Source organism: Camelus ferus, chromosome 16 (genome assembly GCF_009834535.1).
Source record: "Camelus ferus isolate YT-003-E chromosome 16, BCGSAC_Cfer_1.0, whole genome shotgun sequence".
Classification (NCBI taxonomy): Eukaryota; Metazoa; Chordata; class Mammalia; order Artiodactyla; family Camelidae; genus Camelus; species Camelus ferus.
This window is the reverse complement of record NC_045711.1, coordinates 31,330,611-31,351,879: the sequence shown is the minus strand read 5'-3', so window position 1 is coordinate 31,351,879 and position 21,269 is coordinate 31,330,611. Positions and strand designations below refer to the sequence as shown.

The 21,269-nt window shown below is 48.5% G+C and overlaps 1 protein-coding gene and 1 long non-coding RNA gene across 4 annotated transcripts in view; both read right to left on the bottom strand.

Moving 5' to 3' along the window:
- Positions 1–21,269, bottom strand: part of PRKCA (protein kinase C alpha) — a 361,121-nt gene that overhangs the window by 67,757 nt on the left and 272,095 nt on the right. For all 3 annotated transcript variants that reach the window (XM_032457033.1, XM_032457034.1, XM_032457035.1), the window contains exons 6-8: positions 3,164–3,320; positions 1,959–2,093; positions 1,609–1,705 (exon numbers count right to left, since the gene is read on the bottom strand). In XM_032457033.1, the coding sequence (XP_032312924.1) occupies positions 1,609–1,705; positions 1,959–2,093; positions 3,164–3,320 (389 nt within the window). The remainder of the gene's footprint in view (positions 1–1,608; positions 1,706–1,958; positions 2,094–3,163; positions 3,321–21,269) is intronic.
- LOC116656755 lies at positions 4,869–20,359 on the bottom strand. The gene is made up of 3 exons (XR_004311675.1): positions 19,791–20,359; positions 18,428–18,432; positions 4,869–4,882 (listed from the first exon to the last, which is right to left on the bottom strand). It is a non-coding gene; the product is annotated as an uncharacterized LOC116656755 (long non-coding RNA).

Here is a 21,269-nt window from a genome sequence, read left to right as displayed (position 1 = left end):
CAAGGAAGGAGCCTTCCTTGTCTGGTGTTCCAGGCTCCTTTCCTCTGCCGTGGGGCGGAGGCGGGAGCAGACCGTGAAGTGAAGGAAAAAACAAACAGAGAAAGAGCTCTTCCTGGCAGAGGTACCTGAAGCTTCCCCCAAACCCCAGCTTCCATCTTTGCACTGCATCACCTTAAGTAGCATGAGGCCTCTTGGGGAAGAACTTCATTATTCTCATACGTCTGTATTTTTTTTAAGAGCAGAGACTGCAAGCTGGTCCCCACTGGCCGAATCCTCCATGTGTCTAAGACAATAGATGTGTGTTTGACCTACACAAGGTTCAAGCTTTAGTTAGCTGCTAAAAGCAAAAGAAATCAGAACACGCTGTATAATAATCTGGACATTTGGCTTCTCTTGAAGAAGCAGATCTGGCAGCCGTGACCCTCCCTCATGCACAGCCACCATCAACTGGTACTGAGTAGCCAAGGCTGCCACCTTTAGATGGGCCTGCACTCGCCAGTCCCGACTGAACCCAACTGTCCTGCCAACCCTGAGGCTGGCTGTCAGCTGCCATTTATTTACATTCTCTCATTTACGTTCCTGAAGGCATCCAGACTCAACAGCCCCCACCCTTACGCACTTGCCATCCACATCCTCTGTAACCAAGTATCAATGTAACAAAGCACCGTGAACATTGTTATGTTTTACATCCTTTGGGATTCATTCTATCTGGATATGACTTACGTGTTTCTTGGGGATAAAATTTTATTTGGGAGAAGGAAACAACAGCAGGCGGAAAGCAGGACCATCAGAAGCCTGTTAGTGTCAACAGTGCAGTATCTCTGTGCACACACGTGCACATACGCACCAGAGGGGAATTCCAGGGAGCCCTAGTAAGCCTGAGGAAAGCAAAGACTCCAAACGGAATTAGCCACGTACACAGGCTGAATCTGCTACTATCGGAATCCCTCGAACAGCCAACAGGCAGGGAAAAAGTTGTGACTTAGAACATAAGGCAGGTGCTCAGAGAAAGAATGTTCGTTAAAGCTGACATGCCTGGTAAGTAAAGAAAAGTAGGGAGGAAGATGAGAAGAAATAGGGAAGTGAGGAGGGCAGAGGGGGAACCGAAGAGGGGAGACAGGAGATGAGTCTGGGAAGGAAGCAAACACAGATACCCTCTGGGAGGGAGAGAAAGAGCTGGCCTTTTTGAAAGATCTGCAGCAAAATTTAGATGCTTACTTAATTACACCCAGACGACCTCCCAGGTTAAGACCCAAATGACCTCCTGCCACTTGGAGGAGCACAGCCCCTCTTTCTAATGAGAAGACTGCACGGAGAACCTTGCCCGGCTCCCTAGTGACAGGCAAACCAATTTCTTATGCGGGAACCAACCATGCTCACTTCTGGGATATTTCCAATCTCCATTCTCTAAACGGTAATAGACACAGAATGTCAACAGCTTGCAAAGGAAGGTGATGATGCGACACGTATGCCTTTGAATAAAGAAACAGATTAACATTTAAATTACTTTTTGCCTTTTGGCCGGGTGACTGCAAAATTCTGGCCCCTCCCGACATTAGGCTTTCTAAAAGGAAAGGCGGTTCCAGTCATTTCTGCTGGTCTCCTCACCTCGAATTTCTGCCTGAGCTCCACGTTTCCTTCTTCATCCCCTTCTGGAATGGGCACGTTGTAGTACTCCCCTTCCTCCTGGTTAAGCAGCTTGTACCTTTCAGAGACACGGGAGGGAGGGAGGGGTGAGAGCCCTGCCCCGGCAGCGCCCAGGTTCAACCCCTCCCCTCCACGCCCCAGCCCGGCTGCTTCTGCAATCCATCCACGGGGAGATTACAGCCAGACAACTTCATATTCAGTGGTCCCTTCAGACCTAAACCAGCTCATTTTCTGAATCTTCAAATGCTCTAGTATTTTCAGACGATGTACTCTTGGCTGACACACACGTACTCGGTCTCAGGCTTCCTTACCATCCACTGGCTGGCATCTTCATCAGCTCTGAAACTCCGAAGGAGAGGGACCCCATGAAGTCGTTCCTTGTTGTTCGATCCCAGTCCCAGATTTCTACGGACAGTCGTCGGTCTTTATCTGAAGGTTTTAATTTGCTACGAAAAAACACAAACACAGACGCATACGAGGTTATCTTGACTGTGTATTTGGGGGGTGATGTCACATGCTCACGATCTGAGCTGGTGCCTCTTATTTTTTTTTTTTTTAATGATGTATTCAGTTCTCTTCCTGTGGTTCTCCATCAGCAAAGTTGCAGCCCCTTGGCAACCAAAGCTCCAGACTAGGGCTCGGCAAACTACAATCCACAGGGCACATCAGAACCACTGCCTGTTTCTATAAATGAAGTTTTACTGGAACACAGCCATGGCCATTTGTGTAGGCACATGTTGTCTGTGGCTGATCTGACTCCAGAACAGCATCATTGTGTACCTGCAACAGAGACTGTATGACCCATAAGGTCTAAAATATTTACTATCCGGCCCTTTACAGAGCAAAGCTGGACAGCCTCTGTTCTATACACTGGACAGCTACCTTCTGGTTGTGCACAGATAAACCGCTTCCTGTGTTCTAGTCTACAAAGAGGACCACTTGCTTGTGCTCAGCTCACTCAGTGTTTTCTGACCCCTACCTTATTCATGCCATTCCCTCCTCCCTTCCCCTCCTCCCTTCTTCTCTTCTACCATCTCTACCTCTGAAGTCCCAGCACTCCTTTAAGGCCCACTTTAAATGTCACCTCCTCCAGGAAGTCTTCCCTGCTTAGAGGTAAGAATAATCTTCTTATTTCAGTGGCAACAGCCACTTCTATGGTACTCAGTCCATATTTTAAAATTTATTATTTAAATTCTTACCTACACCCTCCTCTAACCCTCAAAAGAACCTAAGTCCATTGAGAGCTGGGACACACTATACATTTTTGTATCACCTGTAATGTAAAAGAATTTTTTGTATAGAAGTTACTGATAATAATTTGCGGCCTGCATTGTGTAACTTCCTGGTAAAACAAGTCTCTATCCATCAAACGGGGGTGACAACAGCTCCCTCTCTAGCCGGAGTGGGAGAGGGCTTAGGAATGAAGCAATATTTAAAGACGTTTGTAACAAGCTCACATCATCATCTCTAACAATGTGGAGGGAGGAAATCCAGCCAGGAGAGAGGACACACTTACAATGTAAAGGATTCATTCCACTGGGGGTTTAGCGTCGAGCGGATGGTTTTGGTTTTTTGTTTGCTTTCATTCTTAGGATCAGGAATAAGTTTCAGCTTCACATAAGGATCTGAAAGCCCATTTGGATCCATAGGGATTAGATTTTTTGCGTCTCGTACTGTGGAGAGAGAAAGAAGAAAGATCAAACGTTACAGAAAGAGAACAGACCGTGTTGACCAGTGTCCTGCGTCAGGACCAAAATGGATGAGAGACATCAAGATGGTGTTTGAGGGAGAGGACGTGAGGACCAAAAGCCTCTGACCCTCAACACAGGAAAAGCTGCTCACTGCCACCCTTGCCAGAGAGAAAGGTCCAGCCTGGAGACCCAGCATCCACCTGGTCCAGAGGGACCTGGGACATTTGGATGCTTGTCAGAAATGCAGACCCCTGGGCTGTACCACTGCGTCACTCGAGGCCCTAGAAGAAGTCATCTCTTTCCTGTGTGAAGGTCGGTGATTTCTAACTTGGCTGTACATTGGAATTGTGTGGGAGGGGGTTTAAAAATTCCAGTGCTTACAACTCAATTAGAATCTCTGGGGGAGGGGGGTTGGCCCAAGTTTTTAAAAGTTCCCCAGGTGATTCAATTGCGCAGCAGAGGTAAGAGCCATTGGTGCTCACAGCTGGAAGGCAGGCTGTGCTCCGCGGGTGCCCTATGGTCGTGCTCCGCCAAGGGAGGGGGGCCCGCGTCTGAGCAGCACCTGGAGCGTCACCTGGGTGCTCAGGAGACATGCAGAATTACACTCAGAATCCTCAAGGTCACAAGATTCCCCCCCCCCCACGTGACACTAATGCACATTCTATCTTGAGAAGTGCTCATATGCAAACCCACAATAATTAGGAGGAAAGGCCGCTTCACCCACAGAGATGCACCTGGCAGAGGCTTAGGACAGTGGGAGCTGAAGCCACTGTGTGTCAGTGAAGCCCCCATCTACCACTATGAGGAGAAGGGACAAAGGCCTGAGTCTGCACACCCCAGAGGTCTTCCTCACCATCTTCCAGTGGCATCTTCCCCGACATGGCTGGAACTCCCCATCCGCAGGGCCCCTAGTTAGCCAGACACCCTCAGTACACATCTAACCAGGACCAGGCTCTGTAGCCCAGTGGCTTATACAATGTGGCTCCTGGACAAGCAGCATCACCAACTGAGTCAGAACTCGGTTGCGGGGGAATGTCAAGCAACCTGTGTTTCCCAAACCTCCAGCTGATTCTGATGAAAAGTTGGCAAACCACTACGCTAGCCTTAATTTCACTGCTAAATTAAGGATTTTAAAGAATTTTTTTTTTAAAGGTGCTAGAGTTGGCAGTGGACAGGGACAGAGGAGGAGATGGAAGGATGCTAAAGATACTGGATCTTTGGGCACAGCGCTGAGAGCAGAAGTTCCAGACAGTATTGTCCTTACCAGTCTGGGGACACGCTGAGTGCTGCCACCTGCTGGCCAGCAGCCTTACATCTTCCTTGCCTGGAAGCCGTAGCGCAGGAAGGGGACAGGTGGGACCATATTCAAATGGTCTGGGGAGAGTGGGCTGGCTCAGGGCTACAAGCCACAGAGAAGCCAGGCATATGTTCCTGCTACTCCACTTACGCCTTCCAAGGATTTTTTTCCCCATAAGATGACATCTAACCTCATCCAGCTGCGTGTGCACAGAACAAAAGCCAGCATGCACGCGTGTGCTCTGCCGCTCAGGCCACCTGCTTCCGCATCCTGCCTCCATCACGTAACCCCAAGTTCACGAGCCTCTGTTTCTCCATCTAGAAAACTGAACAGGGACATATTTCCAGTGGTCCAGGACTGTTGGGAGAATTAAATAAAATAATGTGTATAAAGTGCCTTATACTGTTGGTGGTTTGGAAAATGGTGGAAAAGAAAAAAAAAGATTGCATGATGTGAGTGCCCACTTACTATGCCCTGGCCCTGGTGTTTCCGACACATCCCACTGCCTACAATTTCAAAGTCTACAATGAGGTAGGAGGTCTCTAGGAGACCTGGCCACCTGAGAATTCCCCCAAATTCATGTAGGTTTTTAATGCGATGCAGAAAGGTCTACACTCTTAAAACAGCAACCCAAGTATCACAAAAGATGAAAAATTTGAGTATAAAAATGAAGGTCTCCCACAATGGGCCAAAGGTCCCCCTCCAATTAAGCACTGGAATGAGAATCAGATACTTTTTAAAAGGCAGAAAGAGCTCCGGCATGTCTAACACAGAGGCCACGTCCCAGATAAACTAACGAGGAGCCATCAAGGCCGCCCAGAGCGCCTCCGGATGCAGAACGAATGCGGGGGCTGGCGTTTCCATCTGCAATTGGTAGTCCTGGCAGCCGGCACACATCAAACCAGGCTGACCTCTTCTGAGTGGTGATGAGTTAAAATCTTGATGGGATTTAAAGCTGTGGGCTTCCGACTGAGCTATGGTCATTAAAGTTGAAAACAAAAAGAGTTCTCAATTCCAGCTGTCACTGAAGTAGACCGTGGATCGAAATTTCAATTTCTTATCGCAGCGGAGAACAGCCCACCTGACGTGAGCCGGGACACCTGGATCAGGATTGGGAGCGACCAACTTCGCGTCCCACCTGCTCAGAATGTGGACTCTGGGGCCAGGCTGCCTGTGTCTGCATTCTGGCTCTGCCATTTTGTGTTTGTATAACCCTGTGCCTCAGTTTCTTCATCCGGAAAACTGTGAGAATTATGTAAGTTCCCACATGTACAGTGCTCAGCACAGTGACAGGCACACAGTACGCGCTCCATAATGATGAGTATCGTTGTTGTTGTTAATACAAGTTTCCGGCAGAGAACACAACCCCAGACACTTTGATGTCCAGAAACTGGACTGTCGGCTTAGGAATCGGCAGGCGAGAGCTGTGAAGAACAGTATGACGGGGAAATTTTCTAATGTGGTTTCAACGGCATGGTGTCAGCAATGTCTTAATCTACGGAGCAGCGCTGGAAGGTCGGACACACAGGAGCAGGTGTGCGGAGGCTGGGAGAGGGGAAAGCTAGGAAAGAGAAAAGAAGAGCGAAACAGGTGGGGCAGTGGGTGAGACGTGCGAGACGCAGGAGGGAAAGCAGGAGAATGTGATGAAGACGTGGCACCAGAGGGCAGTGAGGATGCTGCCTGGCCTTGGCGCCTCGGGGGCTCATGGCACTGGGGTGGGGGTTCCCCACCTCAGCTGTGCACTGGAAACACCAGGGATGTTTTTGTCAAATACTGATGCCTGGGTCCTGCCTGCAGAGAGTCCGATTTAATGGGTCCAGGCTGAGGCCCAGATATTAGCATCGCCCAAGCTTCCCAGGGGAGTCCTGGCGGTCGTTCTCAAAGTGTGGTCCCTGGGCCAGCATCACCTGAGGCATCATTTGCATCATTCAAGGACTCAGACTAGCATTTACTTTAACAAAAAACTGTACTTGGTTTTTTAACACTCTATATTTTAAAATGTATTACTCGAAATTTATCACTATGGAAAGTGGAAAACCAAGACTGTCTGTCATAAATAGAAAGCACCCATAAAAATAAATATGATGAAAATCCAAGGGTCCCTAATTTCTCAGTGGCCTGAGGCCTGCTGTCTCTCAGTTACAGAGGGGAAATTAACAGGTGAGAGGGTGTTAAGGACATTCCAGCCCCAGATAGAGTCTTTCTCCCTGTTACAACCAAGACTGAAAGAAAATTGAAACGGTAATCATTTTTTCACCATGTAATTTAATGCTTCTTAATGTCAGTTGAGCATCTTCAGAAATCGTCTCAAGTACGACCAAAAGTCAGAGCCCCTCACAGGCCCCGTGTCCAGGATGTGGAGTATTTCACAGCCCAAGAGCACCAGCAGGTCCAAGAACTGACCAGCACAAGTCCCATGACTCATTTCCTGCCTCTCGTCTTCTACAAGAACCAGAATGTTTTGACCCCCAGAATTAAGACAGAAAAAAAAAATCATGCTCCCTTGATAAATTATTGAGAATGAGAGTTTTGGGTGGGGGGTAAAGCTCTAACGTGCCAACTCCAGTTGGAAAGGTGGATGGTCTCTGCACACTGCAGTAGAGAAGCAGCCAGTCTTCCCTATAAACTCAGTGACACTACACTAATTGTGCTCCCCAGGGTCCACCAGGCTGGCCCAGAGCCCCGCGGGGGACCGCACGCGGCAGGAACGCTTCTCCCTCCCTATCTCATTCATCAGTTCCCCAGCCCCTGTGAGAAAAACACATTTGCTAAAGAAATACACCTGTTCCATGGCATTGGCCATTTCAGAATGGAGGACTACTCTGTCACTGCAGAACTTGAACAGAGAAAGAGAACGCTAATTCTGTCACCATCGTTTGACTTGAAATGGTCAACTGTCGAGCCCAGCACTGAGAAAAACCAACCCGGGGCTGAAAGACTATATAATTTCCTGATAATGTAAAGATACCATTTCTGGACAAAGTCCATTCAGATAAAACTATGGAGACTGAGAAATACCGGCCTGGTGCCCCAGAGACACCTGACATAGGTGGCTAGGTGAGCCCGGCGCATGTGAGTTTTGAGTAAGGGTTTAGGCCAGTGTGCTGTCTCAGCGTGAGCTCAGAGGACTGGGCAGCCCTAGCCGGGCTGGGGAATCTAAATCGAAGGTGTAGATGGAACAGCCAACACTTAGGAATGAAGCCAGGGGTTTGGCCCAGGGCCTGCTCGATGGAGGGGAAGCAGAGGTGTGGATGCAGGCTGGCGGGCAGGAAGCAGCGACCGCCGTGCTTTCTCAGGGAGAGGCAAGTGATAGCCGCAAAGACTTGTCAGCCGAGTGACTGTCTAATGGGCACGGGAGGACGCACGGTGACTGTCAGGCTCACTCTGCTTGGGCACAGGCTGCAGACAGTGGCTGACTTCTTAGGGGCAGGATAACTGAGTGGCCAGGAGCGTGGGCAGCTGGGTTCAAACCCTTGCTCTCGTGCTAATTAGCTGTATGATTTTGGACAAGTTACCCCACTTCTCAGTTTGTTCATCTGCAAAATAAGAGCAATAAAAAGTGCCCGTCTCATAGGGTTGCTGGGAAGATTCAATGAGGGAATACACATAAAGCACTTCGAAGAGGGCCCAGAGAAAATGAAGTGTCATGGGAGCACCTGCTGTTGTCACTCACGGTCATGCTAAAAAGTGTTTGCTGTCTTTCTCATCATCGTTGTCACCACGAGCACCAACATCCAGTCCTCCCGTCTGGTCAGGAGGCAGGGTGTTTCCTCTGGGTGAAGAAACCAAGTATGCTAAAGGGACACGTTCGCACAGGACTGGAATGCCCAGCCGTCAGGGCTAAGCCAGAGTTCAACAGTCAGCTCCCAGCTGTTCCAAAATAGTTTGAGATTAAAATAACAAAACAATTTGGTGCAATCCTGGATCCGTTCAGAGAATGGTCCAGATTGTCTCTTGATCCCAAGAAAATATGGAGTATAACTTACCAAGTGTAATAATGACCTGTAAGCTCAGCACCTAACATGAAAGCCAACACCGCTGGACCCACCTACCATCCCCCCGCCCCTGCAACCCCACCTGCCTGCCTCCCGGGGGGGTTGTTAACCTCACGCAGGGGTTGCCGGCTGGGCACAAGCCAAGTGGAGGCTCTGAGGGCTTCGTCTGCCACACAAAGTAACAGCCCTCTTGAGGACGCAGCTCCATCCCCTTCGCCTGCAGACTGGGATGGTCTTCACTGACCCATAGTAACCTGGCCCATCACAGAGTTTATACACATCTGGACGGCGACACTGTTCCGGGATGCACAAAGAAGTCAAGTGCCCCCAAATTCAAGGACAACACAGACCTTCAAATGATCTGTTCTGCTTTAGAAAATAATTCTCTAATTTTAGTGCCCTTTACCCCCCTCTAAGAGCACCCTATTCAAGGCTTCTGTTTAAAAAGCCAACAAGCAGCACAAAAGCTCAGAACAGGGACTTGCTGCCAAAGTCTGGATCGTTCAGTGTGTGCTGACCCACGGATCCCCTCCCACCTCCATCCTTGCTCCACAGCAAAAGCAAGAGTAAACAAAATTCTGTAATTCTACCCCACATCATGCAAAAGCCAAAATTATGTTTCTGGCACTACCAACCCCCCCCCCAAACTCTTCTTTGTTTAAAATTACCAAGGGCAAAAGAGGCATGAATGCAAAAATGCTGAGGGGACAGGTAAGCGCAGAGAACAGGTGAAGGGTTAGTGCCTGTGGTCAAATGAACCTGGTGTCTTTTAACATCAGGCGACAGAGTGATGGAGGCTCCGCAAATCCATCAACCGTGCCCTCAAGCAAACACAGAGCATCGATTTTGACAACTGTAGCGCCTTCTTTCAGAGAACTTTAGACCCGTAAGTTAATTTCTTATTAAAAATATGGTCACATTTGAACATAAGTTTCATGTTAGAGAAATCTGATGAGTTATTTTATTCCTAAGAAGTTTGCCTTTAAAGAGAAGGCAGAGATGAGCAGCGGGGTGTGTGAGCTCTCTCGTTTCTCCACTGAGAATGGCTGATTTCAACCACGTGGCACTGAGGGTGTAGGCTGGTCCCTGACTCCCTGGCACCCAAGAAGCTAAAGAACATGGTGGCGATGGGAAGGGACCACATTCCTGGAGAGGTTTCTCTGCGGCTGACACTGTTTTCAGCTAACTTTACGACAAAGAGAGGGATGCTATTCCAAGCCCATTTGCAGACGGGGACTTGGAGGCAGAGAGGAGAGGGGTTAGACCTGTGTGCGACACAAAGCTAACAGGTGGCCAGGCCGGGGTAGGCTTGGAAAACCCAGCTTTCCCTTGTTATTGGGTTAAAAATGACCCCAAACAAGACAAAGTCCCAGGGAAGAGGTGGTAAAACTGGCCTCAGCTAGGAGGGGATGGGAGAAGTCTGCCCAGGGGGATGGGGAGGGTGGGAAGAGACCACAGCCTGGAAGGAGGAAGGCCACAGAGCGCGGGGGGTTCAAGGAACACACGCTTTGGGTTGAGCTGTGGGTGTGGCGCAGGGGCTGGTGGGAAGGAGGATGAAGTGCGTATTTCTGCCTTGGTGCCTTGAACCCAGCTGAAGGGACCGTGGCACCTGACTTAAGGACGGGAGTGAAGTGGCGTCTCGGGCGCCATTTTAAAATCACTTGGAACATTGGGGTGTTCTGGTTACTAAGTGATCTCGACAGCTGGGCCTCTGGAACACGCTGACATCTGCCCGAGAACCAAGAGCTTAGCCCTGAGCTAAGTAAGACCACAATGTCACCGAGACTGAGGGCCCAAGAGCGTCCAGCGATCATAACACCAAAGAGGCCACGAGGGAAGGCTCTGCCCAGGCACACGCAGGAGCGATGCTCTGCATACACACGTCCTCTCTCATCTTTGCTGAAGATACTAACTCTAGGACCAACAGCACACAGAGCGCACACGGAGAAAAGGCAGCTGCAGTGGGTGTAGAGTGAGCCGAGTAAATCTGCTCAGGCAGAGATTTTTTTTTTTAAGATCGCAAAACAAATACTGAAACTCAGGAAAATGACATTCCACAAAGCAGCATGAAATGTGCCCAAAACAGTGTTTGCTCCCCCCAGAGGGATGCTCAGAACACCCAGTGTGTGCATGCCACGAGAGGCCTGCTGAGTGGGTGGGCCGTGTTTTCATTTTTTCTAATCCAATAAGCATTCACTAGCCTTATGCAGGAGAAATGCAATGAATGGAGTCGGGGAAAGGTTTGGGTTCATAAAATGTTTAGGTCCTGCCAGGTTAAAGCCTGCTGGCTGAGGCTAAGTGGAGTGTATCGAAGAGCATTCTGCCTCAGTTGAGAGTCTAGAACTTACCCCCCCACTTCTGCCTGCCTTTTGCCAGTAGGATGGCACAGGTTATAATCTTAACAGGTATAGCAGAATTAGTTTCCTGTGACGGCTGGAACACACTGTCACAAACTTGGTGGCCTAAAACAGAATTTCACAGTTCCAGAGGCCAGAAGTCCAGCGTCAATGCCACCAGGCCGAAATCAAGGTGTTGGCAGGACCACGTTCCCTCCAGAGCCTCTAGGGAACAATCTGTACCTTGCCTCTCCCAGCATCTGGCGGCTGCTAGCACGGCGGGGCTTGTGGGCACATCACTGCTGTCCCCGCTCAGCCTCCATGCCAGCCTCCCCTCTGCGCGCCAGATCTCCCTCTGTCTCTCTTCTAAGGATGCTCGCGATTGCACTGTCGGCCCACCTGGATAATTTGCAATATTTTCCTCATTTCCAGACTCTTCACTTCAGCACATCTGCAAAGACCATTTTTTTTTTTTTCCAAACAAGGTTATATTTACAGATTCTAGGGATTAAGACCTGGTATCTCTGGACAGTCATTATTCAGCCTCCTGCAAGGTACCGTTAAGGAGTTTGCTTTTTGGGGTGATGAAAGATGTTTCAGAGTTTGATAGTGGTGATGGCTGCACAATCTTGTGAAGATACTGACAACCACTAAATTGTACACTTTAAAAAGGTGAATTTTACAGTATGTGCACTATCTCTTAATACAGATACTAGGTACCACTCACTGACAGATTTCCACGTGCCTTACTTCACCTGCTCACTTCATCCTCACAATGTTCCTGTGAAACAATGACTCAGAAGCCCATTTTCCAGATGTGGGAACTGAGGCAGAGATGTTAAGTAACTTGCTTGAGGTCAAGCATTTAATAAGCGATGGATTAAAGTAAACAATCTTATGGTTACCAGGGAAAGGAGGGGTGAGAAGGGATAAATTTGGGAGTTTGAGATTTACAAACGTTAGCCACACTATACAAAAATAGATTTTAAAAAGTTTCTTCTGTACAACACAGGGAACTATGTTCCATATCTTGTAATAACGTTTAATGAAAAAGAACATGAAAACAAATAAATGTATGTATATGCATGCCTGGGACATTGTGCTGTACACCAGACATCGACACAATGTAACCGACGGTACTTAAATAAAACATAAAATAAAATAAAAATAAGTGATTGAGTCAAGAGTACCACTGAGTCCTGACTCGGCCTGAGCCTCCGCCCCTACTCTGTCCTCCCGAGGCGACCTCTGCACCCGGGGACGGCTGTTTTCAAAGAACAGGGGTAGTGGACTTTTTCTCTAAAGGACAAGATCGAAAATAATTTAGGCTCTGCAAGCCACAAAGCCTCCAGTGTGACTCCTCACGTGTGCTGGGGCATCGTGAAAGGAGCCACAGGCAAGGTGGAAACATAGGAACGTGCTGTGTTCCAATAAAACTTTATTTAAAAAAAAACAGGCTGTGGGCCAGATCTGGCCCTCAAGCCATGGTTTACTGATCCCTGACATAGATCCAAGACCCCCACCCCCACCCCTACTAGCCCCCAACTCCCGTCACCGACAACACACTGAGCAAGGAGAAACTGACACAGGAGAGGAGCTTCCTCTTCCTGGTTAGGACTCCGCTTCCTTCTGGTTCCTTCAGGGCCTCTTGAGCTCCGACCTTGTCCTGAAGCTTGGGAGGAGTCGGGGGGGCGGGGTTGAGGAGAGAGGGTGTGTCTTCTAGCAGGAACTAGGATCCACCGTTGTTGTCCTCCGTCGCCCTCTCCAGTCTTAGCAGACCCTTCGGAATCCGAACATCGCTCACATGTCCTGACGCTGGCTTCTCTTCCCCGGGCTGTGTTAGGCTTTCTTCCTATTCAAACCTGATTTGCAGCCTCCGCCCTGGAACATCTGATCAGGCCATGACCCGCTGCAATTTGCCAACCCCCCCCCCTCCCACCCCCTACAGGTTTCACACCCAAGTGCAAACAGTGATAAGGCATCAGCGGGGGCCATTCTTTAGTCATGCAGCAGCTGCTTCGGAAATTGGAATTTTAAAGGCGTGTGTGCCCATCAGCACTGGGATGTGAACAAGCTCCTCTGTTAGACGAGAGCCTGGCGCCGCCAGAGAGGCCCCGTGCTTCTGGGTCAATGTAGCTGCACCTCCAGAGCTAAGGGCTCGACCTGCTGAGAAAGCTGCCCTCCCCGCAGCCTAAGTGACTAGCTCAGGAGCATCTCAAGTGGCCGATGGGCTGCATCAGACAGAAAAAGGGAAGAAAGCCTCACTGCCCCCCGCAATGCTGGAGCAGTCACACCACGGAGTTCTCGTGTGGCCTCTGGGCCAGGCTTTCCCGTTCACATTTGTAGGAAGAACGCCCTGTTCTCGAGGTTTGTTGTCGCCTTCACACTGGGCCTCTTCTGACAGTGCTGCAAGGGGAGAAACCGTGTCTCAGACGCTGCCAGCTCCCTCACGCCGCTCCAAGTCAGCTCTGCACCCGGAGCCAGGAGCCAGACCTCCCCCAGCAAACGCTGGTGGGGAAACTGGTGGTGAGACAGATTGCTTCCGGAACAGGATTTACCGAACGTCCTTCACACGAGATGTTTCGGGGGCGGCCAAGCTGTCGAGCAATAGGCAAGGTTCCGGGACTGGGGGATCTGAGCTGGAGCCTCTCGACCCATCAGGGAGCCGAGCCCCAGCAAGAGGCGGGGGCATGTCACAAGGGAGCCGGGGACCCCGGGAAGGACCTGAGTCAGCAAGGCGGTCAGGTCAGCCCAGAAGGTCACCGCGGGAGAAGGGCCCTGGGCGGGCTCCAGCTGGCACAAGGAAGCGGGGAGAGTGAGCGAAAGCTCCCGAGTCACTTCCCGATGCACGCGGGTTTCAGCGCTGGGTGGTGACACGTCCACCTGAACACACTCTGGGCCAGAGTTCTGCCTTCTCTTCAAGCCATAAGCTCCTTTAACACAATATTACAGTTTCTATGACCATTTTAGGGCACTTGCGGGTCCTGGGTTGAGGACCTTAGCTGAATGTCTTCAGAGCCCGGTTCTCCAACGACTGAGGGATCTTCCTCCTTTGCCCACAGCCTTTCAGAACCTGCAGACAGAGGGAGAGTGTTCCTCTGGGAGGACTCCTACCTCGCTGGGGGTGGGCAGAGGTCTGGGAGCGGTCCTGGCAACGCGGAGCGAGAACCGGCTGGGAACTGCTCTTGGGTGGGGGGCGTGAGTCAGGAGGTCTGCCCGGGGTGGCCGCAAGTTTCTCCATGAGCTCGTGGGCGCCTACTAGTGGTCGAGCTCAACCTGGCAAAAGGAGGTATCATTTCCCCAACAGTTCAGGATGAGGAGTTACTAAGGAAGGTGAGAGCTGATGGTGAACGCATCAGACTGGTTCAGCAGAAAGGCTGCTTTGGCTAGCAGAAGCAAAAAGTCGCACCCTTCCCTCACAAAGGAATCAGAACTGGGAGATTTTCTATCAAAGCTTGAGCGGCACAGTATTTTTGAGGCTCCCAATCTAGAGAAGAGGCCGAGACCCTGTGCTCTCTGTTATTTACCCTAAATTTCTATCCGGATTTTAGGGACACTCCGTACTCCGTTCCACATTCACCCCGTGATGGCGGCAAGACTTAAGAGCTGGCAGCGGTTCTGAATGGTTGGTTGTTAAGTATGTTACAGAGTTAACCACACCCAACCCCTCACGTTCAGTACTTAGGGAAACCCAAAGACCCGTTCATACCAGCGAGGCCACCAGTTATTCTGAGCCCCTACGGCCTAGTGCAGCACTGCGAACAGACACTCAGGGACTGTTCCCTAAATACCTGAATCTCCGCGCCGCTCCCATCCTGGGCTTCTGGGCTCACCCCTTCATCCTTTCCTTGGCACAAGACCCATCTTCTCTGACCTTCCGCCCCACCACCAGCCCAGCCCATCTCCACAGACTCACAGCAACTTGGGAGCAGGGGCTGCCTCGTAGCTACCTGGGTATCTCCCCCCGACCCCTGGGCAGGGCAGCACAGGGCCAGGCACAACCTGCGAGCGCCCCACAGACTCCTGCTGGGCTGGAAAGCTAAAGCAGACAGGAAACCCTGCAGACTTCTCGCGTCTGGGCTGCAGTTCACAAAGCATCCATTTGGAGGGACTCTCGGACAGGGAAAAACCTCACAGGCCTTTTCAATGGAGAATAACTCCAGGCCCAAAAGGAGTTCGGCACTTTTTTTTTTTTTTTAACACTGCTTTGAAGGAAGGGTCACTGAGCTCACAAAGGCTAAAGGACATAAGACAGGGCTCCAGTTTTATGGGGAAATATACCGAAAAGAGCCATTTACACTTGGGAAAGGGCCACTGCCACGCAGAACTTCTCTGGACTTCAGGGCAAAAATGCGAAGGTGTCATCAACCACAGTGAAGAATTTCTGTCTGGGTAACAATCGACTGTGAATCTGTGAACAATGTGGGCTCCTGGCGCTGCTGGGTTTGCCCCTCTTGATCTAATTACCTTGAGTCAAGTCTGCGGATACCATCTGAGTCCAAACTCACAGAATCTCGGGTTTGAGCTCTTCCACGTTAAGTGACCCATACATTTGGTATTTGCTTCCTGTATTGCTGAAGCCAGAGGCGAGAAAAATGAGATACACTAAAAGCACACCAGCTCAACCCTCCCCGCCCCACTCCACATCACCCAACTATAAATCAGGATTCAGGGACACTCATCTCCCCCTTTAGGGCCTATTTATTGAATGTTCTGTCTTGTTGGTGAGACTCACTGTTCAGGGATAAGAATGTCATCTCGGTCCTAGTAAATCCAGTGGCCAGTCACATACCAGAAAACCTGAGCCAGCAACTCTTCGACCAGAGTCCCGTAAAATTTATGAAACAGAACTTAGAGGAGTTTGGTGTGAGATGAGAAAAAGCAACATTTGGTCCTTGGAAATGAACCATAAAACGTTTCACTACTTTTTCTCTTACAGTTAGTGAAAATAACAATTTCTATTAAAATTCTAGAATGCTGACGTTCCAAAAGGAAGTGGAATCTGGTTTGTGTGAGGGAAATAATACTTTCCAGGTTATCAGAGCCCCAAGTGAGTCTGCATAAATATTATAGGAAGGCTTAAGAAATATTTATCTTTCTTATTATGAGAGTAATGGATACACCCATCATACAAAAATTGAAATACCTGAAAGTATAAAGAAGAAAATTTAAATCACCTATACTTCCACTGGCAGAGAGAACCCTTGTTGGCACCTTGGTGTGTTTACTGCCAGTCTCTTCCTTTGCATCTATCTATACTATTTATTTTTATAGCATTCACATCTAGGAACAACCTGCTTTATACCATAACAAGGCATGCTTTGAAATCATTTTAAATGTCTAACATTCCGTCTTCCAGCTATATCATAGTTTATTTAATCCATTCCCTGTTTGGGGCCAATTTGTAGTTTAAAATTCTCCACCTTTATAAATAATGTGGCAACTGATCATCTTCATGCATAAATAAATATTCATCTGAGTTTGATGTTTTTCCCCAGGGGACATTATTTTACTAGAAGTGGGTCAGAGGGAACAAAACCATTCAAGACTCTTGACATACAGTGCCAAATTACTCCCCCCAAAGTCAAGCCGCCCAAACCAAACCTTAGGAAGGGTGTGGGGACAAAAGTTAAAAAACTGCATTGTGATTTTGACTTCCTTGATTATTTTTGTGGTTTAACTCCCCATACCCCACCCCCACGACATGGTTATTTGGCCATTAGTGTTTCTTTTTCTTTGATTTACTCCTTGTTCAAATTTCCTACAGGGTGTTAAAGAATTTTCCTACCAGGTCAGAAGAATTCTTTGGATGTGAATGAATGGCAGTGGCCCTTTGTCATATTGGCTGCAGACTTCATTTAGATTTCATTAACTGCGCTTCTAGAAACACAGAGGCTGATGTTTGTATACAGTTAAATCCGTCACACATTCCCTTTTTCACTTTTTCCGTTTCTTTTACATTTAGAGGACGGCCTTTTCTTGTCTTCCCTTGCCTTTTCTGAGATCAGCCACATATTCACTTGTATTTTCTTTCATTATTTTGTTTCTTTTTTATATTTCACTTTTAAACCCATTTGAAGTTTATTTTGGTGCACAGTGTGAGGCAAGATCTGATTTATCTTTTCTGCCAAATGTTTAGACAACTTTCCCAGCAACATTTGTGACGTGAATCTCCACTGGATTATGTGGCTTCTGCTGGTTTACGCTGGGCCATCTCTTTGGTCATATTCAAGTTTCTGTTACTTCTTGCCACAAGCCTACACTTGACATTGTTTCAAATTTCCAACCCGTTGTGAAGGACAGCCTTTTGCATCCAGGTGCCTAGTTTTCATGGCGATTCTCTCCTTCAGCTGCTTTCCTCTGTTCACCTGAAAGCTCTCTGTCCATTCTTTATTCTTAGTGTTCATGGCTTTTGCTTTAGGTTTTTAGGGTTCAGGACACCTCCACCCCCAGAATATAACACCTTGGCATGTTAATTGTTTCCAGCTGAAGGAATCTGAGAAACAGCTGGTGCAGAAAGGACCCTCTGACCTTTCCCATCTCCCATGAAGAGGTCTTAAAACCCTCACGTGAGAAGCGCCTTCCTTACACCTGGAGGCAAGAGAATCCTTATTTCTGAAGACAGAGGAACCCAGGGAGGGATACAAATGCAGGGCCTTGCCAATTCCCCTCTCTGAGCTCACTCACATCCTTCTGTCCTATATTTTCCCACAACTTGCCACTTTTCATCAAACCTAGGACAAAAACAGTCAGGTTCAACAGTTTCTTTGGGTCTTTATTTCCTTATGAAGGCTCCTGGGTCCCGTGAAATGTATATTAAATAAATGTGTATGTTTTTCTCATTAGTTATGTCTTTTGTTACAGAGCCCCAGCTACGAACCTGGGCAGGGTAGAAAGATTTTTCTGCTTTCCTACAAGATGTAAATTTCACTAATAGAATATACATCGCTGAATTTTTGTTAAAAAAAAGTCTGGAAACTCTGGGCAGTTTAAGCCTGTATTTCTGAGCACAAGTATGTACCAGACAAAATGCTCAGGACTTTGGATCTATTAAGCCCCCATAATAACCCTACTTGGAATCCACAGTTTACAGACAGGGAAGCTGACACTGTGGGGATTACGTGGTACCTGGCACAAGGTTACTCAGCTAATAGCGGGCGGGGAGGGGTAAGACAGGCAGCTGGATTCCAGTACACTCTTAACGCCTACACTGAACTGCCTCTCTCACGTTTTTTTTTCATTTTAGAGAGGGAGGTAATTAGGCATTTATTTATTTATTTATTTATTTATTTATTTATTTATTTATTTATTTATTTATTTAAATGGAGGTCCTGGGGATCGAACCCAGAACCTTGTGCATGCTAAGAACGTGCTCTACTACTGAGCTCTACCCTCCCCCCACCTCTCCCCACTTTTGTTTTCACTCTTTACCTAACACCTTATCCGACTCTGTTACCTAACATCTCCTGGTTATTTGTTTTGTTTCCAGCCCTTTGTTACATGGTGTTTTATTTGCATTAACCTTTCCCAGAAATTTTAGAACGTATAAATCTTGCTTTAATTCCACTGATGACGGTCTTATTAAAGATTCAGCCCCAAACATTTTTTTTTTAATTCTCTGTTTCTCCAGTCATCAAGGAAAAGAGTAAACGAGTGTCTTCAGAGGTCCTCCCTCCAGTGTGTGAAGACCTGCGTGGCCGTGGTCTACTCCCCTACCCCCCCCCACTGCCGCCCACCCCTATTTCTCAGTTTTGTTACCATAAAACTACTTAGATTTTGAGATTCTTAATTATGGCTATGATTGTCACATGATTGATAGTTCTCAATAATTATTTTTCACATCAGGATGTCCAACTGATTTTAATGCTTACTGCTTATCCTTCTGTCTTAGGACCTCCCCGTTCCTGAAGTTTTAATTTTGCCTCATTATTGTCCTGCAGTCTTCTTTCGCTGGCCTTTAAATAACTTCAAGAAAGGCATGCAGCTGATGTATATTCTGAGCCCTCGTATATATTAGAATGCATGGCTTGAACGGCAATTTGGCTGGGTGAGAAATTTTGGGGGAAAAAACTCTGTTTCTCCAAACTCTTTAAGTGATGCTTCCTTCTCATTGAGCTTCATTCTGGAAATAATGCCTAAATGGAGGGGGGGGGGGTGTTCATAGGAGGCCTTGGAGAGGATGGCAGCTGTGGCCACACTCCCTCCCAGAATGTAGACACAACATTCTTCGTATAATTTTGGAGTCTTCTCTGACCCCCTAGAGCTGGGGTGGGGATGGGGTAGGAGTGAGGCTGGGGGTGGGGGTGGGGTACGCCCACAGATCTGAAGTTCACATAAACATTCCTCCTCTACTACTTGGAGTTATTTCATCCAGATCATCTGGAAAGACGGAATCAGATTTGGGGGAAGATGATTTCTGCAAAGGCTGAAGATGAGGGAACTTGAAACCTGGGGCTATGATGAAGTGACTCCACTTTCCTCAGGAAATGAGGGAAGCAAGAATCATCTCTGGGAATCGACAAACCCCCGGCTCCTTCAATACTGGGTCAGAGCAGAGCTCTGCACAGTCCTCTGAAGGAGATGGGTGGTTCCAAGACTTGCAAGAACAGCCAGTGTCTGGCGTGAAAATATTCAAACAAGAGAGGAAAAGCAGAGACAGTGAGGCCACCACTAGGAGAATCTGTGAAACTGGCCCCGGGAGAAGGGGCTGAGCATTTACGTTCAAGTGCTTCTGGCCCCAGGAGCACAACTGCCTCTTCCTTGAGATAAATGTTAAATCTTAGCCTGATGCCATTAAACAGTTACCCGATTCCCTTGTCATAACTCCATCTTTGCCTGGCAGTGTTCCGAGTCCCCTGATGTCTGTCTACTGGTAAAGAAGGCACGACCCCAGTGGATTCCTGCTACTGGCAGTCTATGGGACAGTGTTTTAGAGGGCAAATCAATAAAATGGGTTTGTTATAAATTGTCTCCAGGTATATCTTGACTGCACTGCAGAGAGTGCTTTGATCAAGTCCAAAGACACATACATGGCCAGTTTTCTTTTTCTCTCTAAATTAATAAAGTGGCATCCTGGGGTACTACTCATCAGGACTGTGTTGGAATTGGTCTCCAGGGGCCAGGGCCACCTCTGGGTGAAACTTGGTGCCTTCGGAATGGAAGACCAGAATTAGCAGCACCTGCGCTCCTGCCTTCAGATGCCGCTGCATTTCCACATGTATGTCTGTTTTGGGTAACGGAGTGCTCTGATCCTAATAACCCCCCCCAACATCATCCCAAACATATGGACACTTTTTCTTGTTTTTGTTTTAAGAAAATTGAATCTACCACAAGACTAGAGCTTGAAATACCCAGATCTGCAGTTTTCAAATGTTTCTGTGCATGAGAATCACGGTGGAGAATTCACGCACAACATACGTGCAGGTTCCACTCTTGGAGGACTGGATTCAGGGTGTCTCGGGTGGGGGCAGCAGGCTGCATACTGAACAGCATCAAGCTTTGCAGCCCTGGTGTGGAGGAGGGAGTGGCTAACAGACCCGCCGGCCGGACCGCCATGAACCATGAAGGACACCTGAGCCACCCGAGACCCCCTCCGGCCAGTCCTGCCCTCAGCCCCAAACCCAGCAGGGCTCCCTCTTCTCAGAGCATCTCCACCTGGTGGGGTGTGGGGAGAGCCACCAACGCTCACGCTCATCAGCCTGCACCAGAAACACTTTTGTTTGTGTTACGTGGAAATTCCCGGGACATGGAGCAGAAACGTTCTGCTCAGATTCAAGTTCGAGCTCCACCTTGTCACCTGGCACGTCCATGACCCTCTAAGCTTCCACTTTCTCATCTTTAAAACGGAGATAACAAGCGTCTCACCCAGTAGGAACTCTAAATATTAAACGAGATCATGCAAGTCAAACCCTTGGCATAGTGCCCGGCACAAAGTAAGCAGTTAATAGCCCCCAGCTGGTGGTAGGTGTTCTTATCAGCATCATCCAGGAAAAAAGCAGTCGTCATATGGACATGCTCTGAGGCCAACTCTGTGCCAGGCACCCTTGGAGATGCAGGGATTCTGCACAAGAGGTAAGCCTCGTACGTGCCCCGGGCACACGGGACCAGCACTCCAGAAGGGATGGACCCTTCCACATCCAGAGATGGCACATAAAACTGGGAAAGACTCTCTTGTTCTGAATCACTCTTGTTAGCAAACCAAATGCACACCCTCAGGGGTCCCCCCAGGAGCAATGAATGTCAGAGTGGCCTTGGGGACACTGCTCCCGGGCTCACAGCTGGCATGACAGCTCCAGGGGACAAG